The sequence below is a fragment of the Petromyzon marinus genome, chromosome 19, assembly GCF_048934315.1.
Source record: "Petromyzon marinus isolate PM22_M1 ecotype Great Lakes invasive population chromosome 19, UKy_Petmar_22M1.pri1.0, whole genome shotgun sequence".
In the NCBI taxonomy this organism is placed as follows: Eukaryota; Metazoa; Chordata; class Hyperoartia; order Petromyzontiformes; family Petromyzontidae; genus Petromyzon; species Petromyzon marinus.
In genome coordinates, this window is record NC_133685.1 from 9,130,320 (window position 1) to 9,148,504 (window position 18,185).

General features: G+C 43.4%; 1 protein-coding gene across 2 annotated transcripts in view; it reads left to right on the top strand.

Annotated features, from left to right (window-relative positions):
- RAB3GAP1 (RAB3 GTPase activating protein catalytic subunit 1) overlaps nucleotides 1–18,185 on the top strand; it is a 50,710-nt gene that overhangs the window by 19,594 nt on the left and 12,931 nt on the right. The window contains exons 16-24 of one of the 2 annotated variants that reach the window (XM_076068137.1): nucleotides 2,820–2,874; nucleotides 3,264–3,764; nucleotides 4,685–4,822; nucleotides 6,049–6,114; nucleotides 7,593–7,872; nucleotides 8,955–9,058; nucleotides 9,990–10,105; nucleotides 10,426–10,528; nucleotides 17,811–17,831. In XM_076068137.1, coding sequence (XP_075924252.1) covers nucleotides 2,820–2,874; nucleotides 3,264–3,764; nucleotides 4,685–4,822; nucleotides 6,049–6,114; nucleotides 7,593–7,872; nucleotides 8,955–9,058; nucleotides 9,990–10,105; nucleotides 10,426–10,528; nucleotides 17,811–17,831 — 1,384 coding nt within the window. The remainder of the gene's footprint in view (nucleotides 1–2,819; nucleotides 2,875–3,263; nucleotides 3,765–4,684; nucleotides 4,823–6,048; nucleotides 6,115–7,592; nucleotides 7,873–8,954; nucleotides 9,059–9,989; nucleotides 10,106–10,425; nucleotides 10,529–17,810; nucleotides 17,832–18,185) is intronic. The other variant, XM_076068136.1, reaches the window with a different exon arrangement.

Here is an 18,185-nt window from a genome sequence, read left to right on the forward strand (position 1 = left end):
TGTAGTCTCTTGTTCAGGGTGTTGAGATGATCAGTGAGATCAACTAAAAAAGCCAGGTCTGCCAACCATAAAGGGTCACTGTTCTCATGGAGAGGTCTGGCCTTTTCTTTCAAAAACTTGTCCATGTTTGATCTCAGGGAATAAAACCGTTGCAGCTCGGAGCCGCGACTGAGCCAGCGCACTTCAGAATGGTAGAGTAGGTCCCCGTATTCAGCATCGACATCAGAGAGGAACGCTTGAAATTCTCTGTGGTAAAGCCCTCGTGCCCGAATTATGTTGACAGTTTTCACAAATGTGTTCATCACATCGCCAAGCTGGATTATCTTGGCACAGAGGGCTTCTTGGTGGATGATACAGTGCATTTTGACAGCCTCTCCTCCGCTCTCCCACAACTTGGCACTCACCATCGAGGCCATTCCTTTGCGCTCACCTGTCATTGCTGGAGCCCCATCCATTGTAATTCCACACAGCTTGTGCCATTTAAGTCCAGCCTGGTCAACTGCATCTGACACAGCTTCAAACATGTCCTTCCCAGTTGTTGTCCCCTTTAGACTCCGAAGATCAAGCAGTTCCTCCGTAATGCAAATCAACTCTCCGCAAAAAAAATAACAGCTGTGCAGTGTTCGTGGCATCTGTGCTGTCATCACATGCAATCGAGTGAAAATCGAAAGCACAAGCTTTATCTGACACTTGCTGTTTTAAGTTAGCCGACAAGTCTTCAATTTGCCGCACGACCGTATTTCTGGACATACTAACATCGTTGAAATCCTGCATTTTCTCCGGGCACATTATTCCCACGACTTTAGTGAGGCACTGTTTGATGAAGTCACCGTCTGAGAAAGGTTTCCCGTGTAGGGCAATGAGTTGAGCTACTTCATAAATGGCTATTGTTGCATTTTCTTGAGCTTTGTTAGCACGGAAAAAAACCTGCTTCTGCGTTAGCAGGCTAGCTGCCATTTGCTTTACCTTCTCTTTTCGCTCAGCGCCAGTGTAGGACGTGAAGGTCTGATGTTTTGTTTCATAATGCCGTCGTACATTGTACTCTTTCATCACGGCAACATTCTCATTACAAATAAAAAAACACACTTCCCCTTGGTTTCTATGAAAAAATAATCATTTTTCCACCGAGTCTGAAATTTTCTGCACTCGCTTGCAATCTTGCGTCTCTTCGGTTCCGGCATTTCTGGTGACCCTGAGCAATTTTTTTCTTTGATTGCTTGCTTTGTGGAGACGCTGCCTTGTTCAAGACAATAGCGCCACTTAGTTTTTAAACTAATAAGTGCAATACAGTGGGCCATAGTCCATTATATTTTTAGACTTTGATACGGGCCAATTAAAAATGGATGGCGGGCCTCAGTTGGCCCGCGGGCCGTAGTTTGGACACCCCTGCTCTAACATTATGCATTATATTGATATGTCTCCAACTAAACTTTTTTCTACATTACACGACTATGCACCTTAATATACACTGCCATAGACAAACCCCACCCTTGAATTATACAATGCGTTACTATACACTACCCTATACTTTAGACTATAAAATATTAGACTTGTAATATTACACTATGTATTATTCTACCAACCCTACTGTATACCACACTGCTGTATATTCACTATACAATTACGATACTATATATTGCCTTATGAATTATGTTAAACATTACAATGTTATACTATTTATTATTATACAACATGCTATAAACCATACCATTGACCGTCGTGCGAAAGGTATTAAGAGGCAGTGCCAGCGAATGGACTGCGGTCTGAAAGTCACCGTAATATACAATCAATCAAGAACCGAAATTGTTTATAACGTCTTTCCAATGGTTACTAAACCATAATCCATCTTCTCGGTTGAAATTGTCTCCGTGTTTGTATATTTGGATGGCCTCATGAACGAATCTCTCATGGTAGCCGGATGGCTTGCAGAGAACCTCCGTCTTGGAGAAGTCAATGTCATGTGAGCCCACTGAATTATAACAGTGATCTGCCACGGCTGAGGTGTTCGTCCTACCATGTTTCAAGTCTGCTTTATGTTCACGGATCCGGTCCGAGATATGTCGTTTGGTTTCTCCAATGTAGCTGCTACCACAGAGGCAACTTAGTTTGTAGACGCCCGGGTACTGTATGTCTGGAACCACATCTTTTACAGATGGAACGAGATCACGGATTTTATTACTGTGTTGAATCGGACCTGGATATTGTGTTTATTCAGGATTTTGGAGATATTTTTTTTTGACCCCCGCAATGTAGGGTAAGGTGATGGTTTTTTTAATGGCTCCTCAAGAGGATCCTTCTTGATTTAAAGCTTTCGTGACTGCAGGGATTCATATTCTTGGTTCTTTCGGTAAAGTCACGTAGAAGGGAAACAATAAAATAATAAAAATATAAAAGAATAACATTCTCACAATGTTTCGACTGCAACACAAGCAATCATCATCAGGTGTGAAAACCACAACAAGAAAATTTGAAAAAAGTGGCGGTTATTTTTAACGTTAGCACCACGGATAGCGATTTGACAGTTTGTTCAGATGGACGAGTCCATCTATGCTCGGAAAAGAGGAGGGGGGAGACAAAAAACAATTGATGCGGTCTGAAAGCCACCGTAAGCGTGAACAATCAATTAAGACCCGAAATGGTTTATCAAATCCTTCCAATGATTGTTAAGCCAGAATCCATCTTATCGGTTGAAATTGTCTCTGTGTTTGTATATGTGGATAGCGTCATGAACGAATCTCTCATGGTAGCCAGATGTATATGTGTATATGTCTTTGATTTGGTTTTGCTTAATTTATGATGGCCATCTTTTTCACCTCCAGATTAACACCTGGCCCTCCTGACTACAGCTGCTGTTTATTGCATCAAAAGCTACAGGTATTTGCTTTATGGAAATTATTTTTTCTGTACGGTGCTGTAGTCAGTCACGGTGCCTCACTTAAAATGGAACGTGGTAAGTTAAATTCCTGGTCAGGGGCTATCTTTGCCTTTGGTCTTTTCAGAGTTAATTAATCGACTACCAGTTTGGGGAAAGTCAATATATGGTTGTCCTTGGGTGGGACAGGCATCCTATGAGGAGACTAGTTCCCTGCAATGGGAATGTAAATGTGCACCATTGGCTCAAGGCTGCTGACTGAGATGAGCATCGCTCTTCACTTGTTTGAACGAGGAGACACTTTGGCTTAATGTTGTTCGTTGCATACGCCATTAGTAGATTAATGGCTAGTAATGTATCCTACGCATGCGACGCCCTTCCTGTTCCCAAGATGCTCAACTGTTGCATCGAGAGGAAGAAGAGCAGGGAGGAGAGGCAACGCGAATCGAGCAGCGCTGGAGGAGTCGGGCGTGCGGGCGGCAGTGACACCGCTCCGTCAACCTCAAAGAACGGGCGCAGGGAGGCGGCAGCCGGGAGGGCCGGGGAGAGGCAGCAGCAGGGCGGCACATCCGCTGAGATGGCTGCACAGAAGCCATGGGATTCCTGGAGTGAGGACAGCGAGGATGAGTTCTTTGAGTGTGAGAGTGACCTGAGCGACGGTGGCGAGGGAGCGGAGGAGGGGGAGGAGGGATCGACAGAAGGGACGAGACAGAGCGGCACGGACGTTACGAATGAGGACAATGCGAGCAAAGTCGCGGAGAGAAAGGAGGAGCGCAAAGCGGCAGCTGCTGCCAACGCGACCGCCCAGCGCAAGCCTGATGGACGGCTACACCAGCACGGGGAGATCACGCTGATCGAAAGCGGGGAGCCCCTGTACATTCCCATCACGCAGGTGACTGCAACAGCAAACTGCGCGATTGTTTTTACTTCAGGCAGTTTGAGGTGTAATGCTGTTTGCTTTCAGGCAGAAATTTGGACCGCTTGTTCTCACTTTGCGTGCACGTGAACCTGTGTGGTGGAAACGGTTACGATTCACTTTTGTGTGTGTTGATTCTTGAATTGAGAAAATGATGTTCACTTTAAAGGATGGGCTTTCATTTGATTGGAATACGTTTTTAAGTATGTGTTACATTTCAGATAATTTGCAAGTTAGAGACATTAACTGTTGAAAAAGCACGTGTGCTTGGCCTCAGGAGACCGTGACGGTGATAACTCGGGGAGGTTATTCGGCCAAGAATGAATAGAACATCGTTGTTTTTTTTTTACATCCAGCCCCATAGTACTGTGCTTAGATCACTGAACTTACAATTAAAAGGTTGCAAGTTGAAATCCCAGTCAGGGCTTGAAATCTCAAGTCACAAAATTCTTATCACTTTGTGGGAAATCCACAGCACTTGGTCATCCTAAGGCGGAGACTGGGTATCACTGTGTAGTGGTGGTGTTGGTCCGTAATTGATCACTTTGGAGTGGGGTTTTTGGGTCATCTGCTGATTCTCAAACCTGCTTGGTTGTGAGATGACCAGGAGATGCCAATTGCAGAAATTTGAGTTTTTACACTTTATTATTTTATGTTAACGCTCCATATGAACACATTTTCTTTTGGTACTCAGGTTTCCTCCCACATGCAAAATACTAATTCGAAGAGAATTGGGTAAACATTCCGAAGCACAACCCTCCGTCAAAAATCATGGAGGTTCATTGAGATCAGAATTTTCTTTATCAAGGGCATTTAAGTTCACCCCAAGCCTGGATACACAAGTGCTGTGATGACTTCACTGCCACTCACTGGTGGATGGTGTCTGTGATGTGCAGGAGCCAGCTCCCATGACGGAGGACATGCTGGAGGAACAGACTGAGGTCCTCGCAAAGCTTGGGACCTCAGCAGAGGGAGCTCATCTGCGCGCCCGCATGCAGAGCGCATGCCTGTTGTCAGACATGGAGTCATTCAAGGTATGTCTGTCTTGCCCTCTCCGTAGAAGACCCGTGTTCGCATCTTCACTCTGAAAAAGAAATAAACTAGGGGACCACATTGGTATCGATGTACAAACACAAAAAGCTTACCACCTTAATAATGCTGCCTTGTATAGAGCTTGAATAAAGCCCGTAGACAATACAAAATACAACAATAAAGATGATGAAGATGGAGACCGTAAAGAAGATGATGGCACTGGAGACAACACACAGACATGAACCCACACACAGATTCGCATCCATGTTTCTGCACACATAACATACATCGTCATCACTAATGATATCACACAACCCGTGCCGAATGAAAATATATTTGAAGTATGTGTTACGTTGAGAATATATTTAACATTTTCATCCCATTTTATAAAACGAACATGGTTTCAAACAGTTGTGGTCCCGTGGTAGTTCCAGTGGTCTGAGTGCTGATACTGGTGGTATAATTTGTCCAAGTAGTGGAGATCTCAGTAGTAGGCCAGGTTTGCCTTAGTATAAAAGTCATGGCGCTCCCAGTCGTAGTTGTGGTGGTCCCACTAAGATGAGTTGTGTTCCCGTTGGGCCCAGTCATCCACATGGTTGTTCCTGGTGGGGGGTTGGGGTGGGTGTGGGGCCTCATTGAGCCCTGACTTGACTCAGAGGTTGAGCTGCTCAACAAAAATGGAAGGCTCATGGGACATGGACGGCCTAGTGAATGCCATCCCAGGCACAGTCATTACCCACGTTTTCCAGACCCTCAACCAGACCCCAGGGTCTCCCCTCTTTCTTGAATGCCATGATAGAATCATGGTGAATCCAGGCCAGTTCCACGTACTAGACACATACTTAAGCACCGGGAATATCTTTAAATGGTGATTCTGGCATTAACGACCACATAGTATTGACCCCGATACTAGAGAGCCAATTTCAACCCGGCCATCCGGGTTCCACAGAGTCTGGCCCCTCCACAGTTACACGATTCCACTGATCCCACGATCATTTTCACATTTGTATTCGATGGTAATAATCTAATCGCAGTTAAAGATAGCAATCATCAAATCGCCAAACTATGGAATTAACCACCTGTCTGCAATTTCAGATTCTTATCTGGCTTGCAATAGCCAAAGGAGATAAATGTTGCCCAATTGCTCATTTGGGCATGGAAATCAATACATTTTCTGGGAGATTGTGTTTGTGAGAGAGAGTGTTTCTTGTTACTATTATCGTTGCAGGCTGCAAATCCAGGCTGTCGTCTGGAAGATTTTGTTCGCTGGTACTCCCCACGTGACTATGAGGAGGTATGACTTCATGTTTTTGTTTTGCCAATGATACCAATACTTTATATGTCATACACGAGTAGTTGAATTCTAATTGGCAGTGTGTGGGTTTATCTTTTTGCTTGAATCTGCTTTGTTTGTTAGGCTAGTTCGCTAAATTGTTTGTGAAAATGGGGATCTATCCATGTATGTATGTTGAACTTTTTTCACACCATACGTATGCAACCGTGCTCATTGGAGGTGCGGGGGAAGGACAACAAACTAAACACCAAAAAAAGTTCTAAAGATATTAGTTTTCAATTTAGGTTTAAAAGTGCATAGCTCCAGTGGCTTCCTCATATCAAAAGGAAGAGCATTCCAGACGGTCGCATAAGTGTGTCTGAAAGTGTGTGATGCAGTGACCCTCTATCTTTAATATAAAGGCAAATGCAATCCCAAATAGCAAACAGCTGATGCTTTGGAGATGCACATAACTGCGCTGAGTATTCTTGGCTGTATGACACTTTGGAAGCTTTCTTGAATGAGGAGAAATATCTTTTTTTATATCATTCATTGCACTTTCGGGTCCATTGCCATAGCTCCCGATGGAGGCTTTTCAGCCACAGTGGCATAATTTCTCAATTCACAAAGTGGCAGCCCCATGACTCCAGCTACATCGCAATGCAGGGTTCATTGTGGGAGTTGACCAGCGAGAGCAGGCAGAATGTAATTACTTGGAGCCTAGATTTGAGGTGAAATAAGAGTTTCATATATATAAAGAATTAGATTTGACTTGTCACTTTGGTGTGTATTGGTATTGCTTCGATATTGTGGTCATGTACATAATTGTTTTGTGGATTGCATCTTTATATTTTTTCATAAACATGTATGTCTTCTGCCTCTTAAATTTGCAGACTTTATTTGATCTATCTTCTGCATTTGGCAACACTTTTTATTAATCGCAATTGCTGAGCACAGGCTCAAAGCCCCAAAACACCAAGAGGCCAGCAACAAACAATACCATTGAAGGTGTAGTCGATAAGAGTTAATACTATTTTTTTAATATAACAAGATTATGATAAGACCTTGGGAAGAGAGACGATGGGAGAGTACTCCAAAGTCGAGCAGTGCGACGAAAGAAGCAGAAAGAGAAGTGTCGTCACCTGCAGTGTGCTAGTTGTGGAGTGTGGATGAATGAAAGCATCCAGTTGGGCAGTCTGAGTCCTTAAAACCGGTAGAGGAATCATTGAGTGAAGTGCATGGGAAGAGTACCCATTGTAGTAGTGACAGATGAGTGATGAGGTGTCTGATCGCGGGCGAGCGAGTGAGTGACAGGAGGGAATCAGCGCGTGCTACGTCATCAATCAATCTGACTGCTTTACGTTGACTTCTGTCAAGTGCGGCGAGGTAGGAACCGGGGGTGCTCCCCAGCTGTGACAACAGCATTCCGACTGCAGTCGAATGAGTGCATGCTTTCTATTGTGACAGTTAAAAAGAAAGGCTTTGGCACGGCTCTCTAGGTTCCTCCGGACGAGGACGCCGCTGACTCCAGCGAGTTGGGCGCTCCAGCTGTTGCCCCCCGAGGGCGTCTGAGCGCTCGCATGCAGCTGCCAGGCAACGTTTGGGTGGAGGCGTGGGAGGCGACGCGCCCCATACCCGCTCGCCGCCAGCGACGCCTCTTTGATGACACGCGCGAGGCCGAGAAGGTGCTGCACTACCTGGCGGGCATGCGACCGGCCGATGTGACCCTCCAGCTGCTGCCCTGCGCCATTCACGCCGCTCTCCTCAAGGTCAAGGAAGGTGGGGTTCCCGGTCGAAAGGTCGGCAGCGAGGGCTCGTTCTCGAAGCAATCGGGAACCTATTATGTTTATGATGAGCAATGTAGGAACCTATGTATTTGTATGCATGTTGAACTGATTTGGCACTATACGTAGCCATCCGTGCTAATCGGAGGTGCGGGGGAAGGACAACAAACTAAACACAAAAAGCAGTTCCAAAGAATTCATAGTCTTTGTTTTTTGGTAAAGTCACGTAGGTAAAAAATAAATAAAATAAAATAAATGAAAACAACTAAATTAAATCACGACGTTTCGGGCGCAACACAAGCGTCATTCTTCAGGTGGGGACAACGTAGCGAAAGCACAAACGCTTGAGTGTGTCTCAGAGATGGCTGTGACGAGGGATTATAGAGTCGCGGGGCATGGAGGGAGGGGGGCATGGTGAGTGTGGGGGCGGGGTGTGGGCTGGGAGGTAAAGTTTGGAAGCCGAGGGTGCGCTGGGAGGCAGCGAATTGGGCCGAAACTTATTTTTTTACCTACGTGACTTTACCGAAAAAACCAAAGAGTATGAATCCTTGCAGTCACGAAAGCTTCAAATCTAGAATTAGTTCCAAGGAAATTAGTTTGCAATCTAGATTTAAAAGTGCATAGCCCCAGTGGCTTCCTAATATCGGTATTGACCTTTGACCTGAGTAAGAAGGGACCCATTATGTCTTCATGCTTATATTGTGAAATTTTCAACTTTAAAGAGATTTTGGTTTCTGATGCAATAAAATGTTATGAAGGATTTCAGTGTTGGAAAGGATCACCCTGTCCATAGAACGTGTTGTTAACAGCTGGTACCTCAGTAATCCAATGTCGTGCCTCTACTGAATGAATGAATACATGTTCTCTGATCTGCTTTTGGGTCGTACCGTGTGTTATTCAGCTTTATGCTCGAAGTTTCGGACATCATCCCGAATTCCGTTTCCTGCATAAGCTCCCAGCGCGTGGAGCGAAACGTAGCGCGTCGTTGTGCCAAATAACACGTCGGGAGAGCTACGCGGCAAAACCGCGGACACCTGCACAGGAGAGTTCGCTCGTTTACGTCGCTCTTGTTTGCAGAGTCATCGGAGGACGTGCCGACAGTGAATAAGCTGCTAAAGGCGTCCGTGTCTCTCGCCAGCCGAATCCTCCGCCACCCCAACCCCGACCCACGCCGCCTGGAGGTCGGGTCCCCATGCATCCCACCCAGCTCGCTGGCAGGGGGGGCTCTTCGGCGGCTTTTCATTTAACTTTTTAACTCAAACAAATTGCGATAATTTGATGAATAAAAAAATAGCTCATGAAAATCAATGGGATGGACACAAATGGATACATCCTTCCAAATCATTCAGAATCATAATATTTATTCATACTGAAGGAATCCGATGAGCTATAAAGCTCTTTTTCACAGATTTCCAGTTGGGGCATGTTAGAACAATACAACAACACAGTACAAAAACATGATAGGAGTGCAAAGTATAGGAAAGGTAAACAAATCACTTACAACAAAAATACAACTAAATCTAAACAATTTCTATCTCACCAGGCAAAACCCACTGAGCTATTAGCTTCTTTTTCAGAAGCGACCTGGACACAAATGATAGCAGCAAAATTATTGGAATAATCTATCCCACTTGCAATACCGGATGAACTGTATATACGTCCGATATGTTTTCTGGAATGCATTTAGGATGCAGTGAAATTAGGTGTAAGCCGTACATGGATGTATGTCAGTATTTCCATTCACTCGCAGTTGTAATCTGGAACATATTATAAAACCAATGTATAAATAATGTCTATGATGCCAGTAGTGGCTGATAAAAATAAATACATCTAATTTGGAAAATGTTAGTTACGTTACTTAAAATTCAACTAGTGATGTAGCCCAGTTGCTTAAGTCAATTTGAGTGAATTGTCTCCCTGCTAAAATGAGTGTCGAGAAGTGTGCATCTTCCTTGGTGGCTCTGATCATGGAAACACTTTGCCTTATTTGAATGCAATAACAGGTATCGAGGTGTTCCTTCCCAATGGAGATTAATCTTATTGCATTCTCACCTGGTTAGGCAGAGGATGCTGGAGTGGACTGATTAAATGCATTTGAGCTCCCGTTTGCAGGAGGTGATAAGCCAAGTGACGCTGGCGGAGGCAGTGATCGCCCGTGGGCGCTCGCTTCGTGCCAAGTTCGCCATCAACACATTTGACAAGGAGGAGGAGAAGACAGAGCTGGAGAGGTAATTTGACCAACATCTCGATTTCAAGCTTTCGTGACTGCAATGATCCATCTTCTTTGGTTCTTTCGGTAAAGTCATGTGGACTATTCTACGTGACTTTACCGAAAGAACCAAAGAAGTTGACCAACACCATTACCATCAGCACCACCAGTACCACCAGTGTCATAATTATATCCCTCTTCATTAGCTTTAATGTCATACGTTTCTTAATTATAATATTTATCAGTAGTAACAGCAGCAGCATTACATTAATTACTGCAATAATTGTTTATGCCCTTTTAATCCACCTAAACCCTACACTGCGTGTTCATTGATCTCAGGTTTGTGTCGAGTTTGCTGGAGGAGCCGGAGGTTCCAGTCTTTGGTGCGGGAAGGGGCCCAGCAGGGAGCATCATCCACCGTCTCTTCATGAGTGCACAGCAGGTACGCTGTGCCACGCCTCACCGCTCCGCAGCGTGCTAGTGTTGTGCCTGTGCAGACAGAATGTGTTTGGGATGGCTTCATGGTTGCTGGTCTGGCTGTGGCATGTATGTTTCGCAGTTTTGAGTGATTCGGATTCAGTCGCTAACCTGGGTGTGCATTCAAGTTGCATCATGTAAGTAACAGGCTGTTTTCTCACAAAGACGAGGGGCTACACCCAAACCGTGCTGGACCAACAGTGATCCTTGGATGGAGGGAATCAACAGTTTTTTTTATACTATGAAATAATAATAATTTACTTATTCTTGGTTCTTTCGGTAAAGTCACGTAGAAGGGAACAATAAAAGAATAATAATATAAAACAATAAAATTCTCACGACGTTTCGACTGCAACACAAGCAATCATCATCAGGTGTGAAAACCACAACAAGAAAATTAGAAAAAAGTGGCGGTTATTTTTAACATTAGCACCACGGAGAGAGATTTGACACTTTGGCTTAGCAATCATTGGAAGGATTTGATAAACCATTTTGGGTCTTGATTGATTGATCACGCTTAAGGTGGCTTTCAGACCGCATCCATTATTTTTCGTCTCCCCCCTCCTCTTTTCCGAACATTGATGGACTCGTCCATCTGAACAAATTGTCAAATCTCTCTCCGTGGTGCTAACGTTACAAATAACCGCCACTTTTTTCAAATTTTCTTGTTGTGGTTTTCACACCTGATGATGATTGCTTGTGTTGCAGTCGAAACGTCGTGAGAATTTTATTGTTTTATATTTTTATTATTTTATTGTTTCCCTTCTACGTGACTTTACCGAAAGAACCAATAATATGAATCCCTGCAGTCACGAAAGCTTCAAATCAAAAAATAATTTACTTATTTGTATCCACGAACGCCACACTGATTCCTCGGACTTTTTTCAGGAGTGTCCTGCATTGGGTTTTGACCTTACAGTGTTTTCAGTGAATTTATGACTGTTTATACATGCGGGAATGTAGGACACAGTACAGTCCTTTTGTTCTCCAAAAGGCTTATTCACATTCACAGTCATATTCTTTCCACCAGATTTAATCGAACGATCACATTTTGCCAACTTTTTAGATATCCACATAATGAGAAAACGTATTACACTCAACACAGGCAATGCGCTTGTTAACTTTAGAATGGGTAAAAAACAACCGCCGATGACTCATTGCTCTCTGGTGAATTCATAATCTGACACTACCCACAACCTAACCTCATCTACCAAGACTATGTTAATACTCTGTAAATCTCAATTACATTTCTAAAGGCCAGTCATATAAAACGTTGATCTCCTTGCACTATATATGTAAAATAAACATTTATTTTTGACTAACCTGTTATTTCTTGTCAAATTACGTATGTGCACATTTGCACTTCATCATCAAGTGTGCGAGTTTGTCCGTGCAAGCATACGTTTATATTGAGTCATTTGGGAATACTATTTGATTGTTTAGCTGGAGCACATCAACATTGTGTAACAATAGGCCCCAATCGTTAGCGCAGTTGCCAGGTGGCCGACTGGCTCCGAGAAGGGGGGGAGGGGAGTTAATGCTGTGCCCATGTTAGAGGACTGAGCCATAACCGCTGACGTTCTTGATTCGCATCCGTGCAGCCATTTGTAATAACAAAGGTAGGTTGTTAAGTGTAACAAAGTCTGAACCGGGTAACCAGTGAATTACGCACAAGAATGAAATCATAAATAAATTGTGTTCATTTCAAGACCAGCTCTGAGATTGTATGCTATGCACAATGTGTCTCCCCGCTCATATAAGATTGGGGTAGAGCTCATTTCTATTAGCAGCCCGGAGTCGGTGGTGGAAATTACACATTCCTATTGTGAGGAAAGTATCCATATCGCACTCCTCATTTCATCAACTGTGGATGAATGTTTAGCTGAGTCAACTCCAAACCTGGATTTGAACGTACAGTCTTCTGATTGTGAGTTTTGCACTTGGCTGAGTCACCCAGTTGGAAATATAAAAAAATAGAATCTATTACAGATCCACACAGCTGCTTTTATAGGAAAATATCTGTAGGGTGCGCTGTAACACTGTGCATTGAATCACCTTGCTTTGCTATCTGTGCTGTCACTTGCGTTGCTCGATTACTTGTGAAAGTAATCGTTTTTTGGAGCCAGAAGCCATCACAGCATTTTTCTTGGTCGTGTCCATTAGTTAGATGCGCATTAGCCTGTGCCACCAGCCTCATGAACAAAGTTGAATGATAATGCTTTCATAATGGCCAATACAATAAGCCCTCACAAGTCCAATGTCAAATGAGCGTAGTGCACTGCTTTTATTCATTTACAGCCCTGAATTAGTTGGTGGAAAATCCATTTTCTTGTGGCAGAGTTACTCTAGCCTCTCCATAGAATGGCCACTGTTGACTACTTACAAAGTGGTACTCATTTTATTTTTATCAGAATGATGATGGGCTGAGTTGGCCACTGACTGGGATTTTAATTCACAACTTTCTCATTTTGCTCTCACCATAGTGCCACCCAGACGGATATTAAAAGCACTAACTTCTACTGTGATAAACGTATCGACAGTCAACTCGCAAGGACACATAAATGGTTAATGTGACCACAGACTGAGAGGCTTAAATCCCAATATAACAATGGCCTTCTCAAAATACCTCGCTTATGCATATACCATTTTTGATGAGCCTTTGAAGTAAACATATCAGGATAACATGACTGCTCTAAGTTAACCTTGTATGTCACCTCGTAATTTTTTTTATCAGCAGTGCTTTTACAAACATTAAAGCAGTGTTTTAGGGATGCTTCAGTAGAAAAGCAATCACAGGATTGATATATTTGTGACTTAAAACAAGGAACCATACTTCACTAATGTGTGGGCAATGTGCTGTTTTAAAATGTGGTTCACGCCCACCTCTTTCAACACACCTGGTAAGCATGGAAGAGTAGACAAAATAAACAATATAACTCTCTCTAGTTGAGGCCCGTTCAGCAGCATTAGCATGAACAAGCAATTGCAGGGAGCTCCTTTAGATATACTGCATATAGTGTTGCTAAAGTGGTTAGCGCACTGTTCTGTAAACTCTGCAACCTAAATTCAATTCCTGGCCACACCAGTGGCGAGTGACATCCGAACCGGTTCTGAGTTTGCCCCCCCCCCCATCGTCAACCCACACTGATCAGCGTGGTAGAGTATGGTGTGGGGAGGCATTCATCCAGCAGTGGATTATTATTAAACCTAACAACAGTCAAGGCTGCGATTTAAATCCTGCATGTGAAAATGCTCAAAAAGATTCAGTGTCTCATGGGCCTCAGTGCCCAAGTCAGAACAATCAGCCAGCAAACTCTTGAGTGCCTCGGTTCGAATCCATGCAGGGGTCCATGATCAAACCAGATTGTCAAATATATTGAATTTGAAGGTTTGTTCTTGGATCAATCACCAACGACATCATATTTAGGATATGTTTTGTATTTCATTCAGCTTAGCTTAGCTATGAGGCTGAATATTTATTTAAAATATCAGGATTTGATAGACCGCCATCTAGTGTTGGGTCAGACAGACTCCTTGAGTGTGTGGTGTCATTTACGAGGGCCATTCTGTGGCATGATGTGAAGATGCTGTGTCTTTTGAATAAGCTGTGGACTTAATTTTCCTTTTGATGTCTCTCCAGCAGCACAATTTGATTGCAATTCGTCATGACGTTCAAAAGCTTTTATACTTTAAAACACAAACACACACACATACGTTTAAACTTCATTTAAGACATACGTGTCTATGTAAGTGAAGGGAATATGCAAACAACACAAACAACATGTGCATAACGTTTGCTCATTTGACCTGGAATTATTTAGCGTAAATTTCAGGAATTAATTTCACTTACACACTCAAAATGTTCAGGAAAAGTTGTCGTCAACTACTTGTGCAGAGTTTTGACAAGCTGTACGTCTCCTCTATATGCTTGAGCTATTTCACGTCGACTGGTTGGCAATGTACACGCCTGCAGGAAATGTCTTTGTTAAATTTATTACCTGTGTCATCATGCAGCTGTTTCGTCTCCAAACAGACAGACACTCAACGCCTGTTTCTCTATTTCTTTCAAGAAACAAACCAGCAATCCAGCCCATCAAATGGGATTACGCCTTGTGTTTAGATTCTGCATAAAAAAACTGATTGAATTGTGCTATTGTGTGAAATGGCATTAGACTTTAATATCCGCGGGGATGGGAATCATGTGGAAAGGTTTATGTCAAGAATGATCATTATTCCAGTTAGTGTCTTAGAATATTCCGAGGTATCTTTTGATGCTTTAAGCAAATTATGAACTAAAATACATGTATTCAGCTGGTAGACGCTGTGGCACAATGTCCAACTTGAATTTAGAAGGTTGTGAATTCAAATCCCAGTTGAAGGGAAACTTTACCCAACATCTCTTGGGTATCGATAACATACATACCACATTGTGGGATGACAATAGTGCATCTGTGGAGAGACTGCCCTTCTAAAGTAATGTCGAATTTCCACCACTGGTTTCGTGCTGCCAACAGAGAAGAGCACCATCCAATGCTCTAGAGGAGTACTTTTCAAACTTCTCAGGTTGGCGACCTCTTTTTCAATATGCAAATGTTAGTGCTGTCTTACAAACACCGTATATTTCTAAAAACAATGTTCCCCCATATAGCCTTTACAGACTGTTGGGGCAATTACTTGTGAGCGAGCACCTATTAAGTCCAGCACAGCACACGGAGGGGTGGGTGACCAGCACCACGTCTGGACACCTTTGTCTCCCCCTGTTCTGATGTTTACACACCATGTACAAGGGAGCCCCAGGACCTGCTCAGATTATTTGTCACTGATGTTGGCTGTCAGCGGGAATCGAACTAGGGTCGTGGGGTTCATTGCGCAATGCGCAACCAATGCACTGGAGCTAAATTTACTATACATACACACACATGAGTATACATACACACACAAGAACATGCACACACACACGCATCATCAAGCGCACGTGTGTGCACACGTGAATACAAACATACAAGAAGTTACACGAACAAGTGTGCGCATTTACAAACATGCGCCTGCTTGCACACACACAGTGCATCTGTGAGCACACATGTACTCGCATAAGCACGCATGCGCACGCATGCACGTGCTTGTACAGCACACAAGCGCACGGGCACGCAGACACATGTTCACGCTCACACAGAAGACGGGACACAGAGAGAGAAATGAGGTGAGACATGCGGAGAGAGGCAAACGGAGGTAGTCGTGAAGAGAGAGACACCAGGGAGATGAGAGGAGAGACACGGGGAAAGAAAGACACGGGTTAGATAGACACATGCGGAGAGAGACACTGAGAGAGAGTTATCAGGAGAGAAACGAGAAAGGACATAGATGGTGGACAGTTGGGTGTAAAAGGAGAGAGTGACAGCACACAAGGAGAGAGACTTGGGGAGAGGGAGATGCTCACAGCAAGAGAGACATGGGGCCCTAGACAGACCTCTAGCGATCCCACAATTGCCTTTTGTGGCCTCTGGGGATTGCGACCCTCAGATTGAGACGCACTATTGTAGAGAATGATAGCATTACACATTTCCATTCTAATTTGAGCTACATATATTCTTTGTCAAGCCCATTGTACATTGAGTAAACACTGTGGTGTAAAAGGCATTTTATTCATTGGCCCAGACAACGTCGACATCTGATTAAACTCTAGGGATATCACTGGGTGTAACTCGCCAGCTTTCTTGTGGCGTCCGTTCAAATGAATCTAATTTTGAGTGACGAAAATTGGCTGATATCAATCTGGCCTGTTGCGGTTATCTTTGAAGACATTGATATTTAAAAAACAGTGGCCTCTTGTTCCAACAACTGAACTCTTTGGCACAATAGAAACATGTTGCTCATTATTTCCCTTTGTTAGCCAGTAACTGCATTGACTGAATAAGCAACACTTATTTCATATTCTGATTGCGAGGTAAACCTATAAACAGTGTTTGGTATGATTTAAAGCTTTCGTGACTGCAGTGATTCATATTCTTGGTTCTTTCGGTAAAGTCACGTTGAAGGGAAACAATACAATAATAAAATATATATAAAACAATAAAATTCTCACGACGTTTGGACTGCAACACAAGCAGTCATCATCAGGTGTGAAAACCAACGGCAAGAACATTTGAAAGAAGTGGCGGTTCGTATTTATTTATTATTAAACGTTAGCACCACGGATAGCGATTTGACAGTTTGTTTAGATGGACGAGTCCATCTATGTTCGGAAAAGAGGAGGGGGGAGACGAAAAATTAATGTATGCTGTCTGAAAGTTGCCTCTGTGGTAGTAGTTACATTGGAGAAACCAAACAACATGTCTCGGACCGCATTCGTGAACACAAAGCAGACCTTAATCACGGTAGGACCAACACCTCGGCCGTGGCAGATCACTGTTATAATTCAGTAGGCTCACATGATATTGACTTCTCCAAGACAGAGGTTCTTTGCAAGCCATCTGGCTACCATGAGAGATTCGTTAATGAGGCTATCCACATATACAAACACAGAGATAATTTCAACTGAGAAGATGGATTCTGGCTTAGCAATCATTGGAAGGATTTGATAAACCATTTCGGGTCTTAATTGATTGTCCACGCTTACGGTGGCTTTCAGACAGCATACATTAATTTGATGATGACTGCTCTGTGTTGCAGTCGAAACGTCGTGAGAATTTTATTGTTTTATATATATTTTATTATTTTATTGTTTCCCTTCAACGTGACTTTACCGAAAGAACCAAGAATATAGTGTTTGGTATGTTTTCGTTTTTTTCATATCCAAAAATTTGACAAATACAATACATTCAGATCGCAAATGGACATTTTGCAACAACAAATTAAAAAATTTGGACCAAAGGTTGGACTTTTGAGTGTCTAGAAAATGGCAGGTCGCTCATTTTACCGAAACTTGAAAATCACTCCCAAGTTTCAGGAAGTTTACCACAATCAGAAAAATATTGACGGCATGAAATGTCGTGGTCAGTCGAAGCTGTTAAAGTTGTGCTGGCAACTTTGGTAATCTTTGTCCCCTCTACCGTGCTCTACTGTGCAGTCTGAATGAAAAGGTCTGTGCTCTTGTTTCTAAGCCGAGGACTAATATCTGGTGGCACCTTGTGTATGTTTCTATCATTTTCCAGCCTCCATAATTGTTGTCTTGTCTTGTGCCTTGTTCTTCCTTTCCTTTTCCCTCGCTTGTTCTTTGACCTCTGCTATTCCGCCCTCTCTTCTGCCAGCTCTCTGACACCAGTGATGAGGTAACTCAACTCCTCTCTACTAACACCCTGTGTGTATTATTTTCACTGCCCGCCTAGAATTGCAAGCTTTGCTTTTTTTTTTATTTGTTTCGTCTACGGCTTTTGGGCATTTTTCCAGCATGTGACCTGATACCTCCACAAGCGCCGCACTGTTGCACATCACGGTAGTGTCATTTACGTACAAAGACAAAGGCTCCAGAACCCTATAGCCATTTTACAGACTTTTGGGGCAAGTGCTGTTAGCGAGCTCCTATGAAGGCCGGTACAGCACATGGGGGGGTGGGGGGGGGCAACACCATGACCAACCACCATTGTCTCCCCAGTATTAATGTTTACACAACACACCAAGTACTC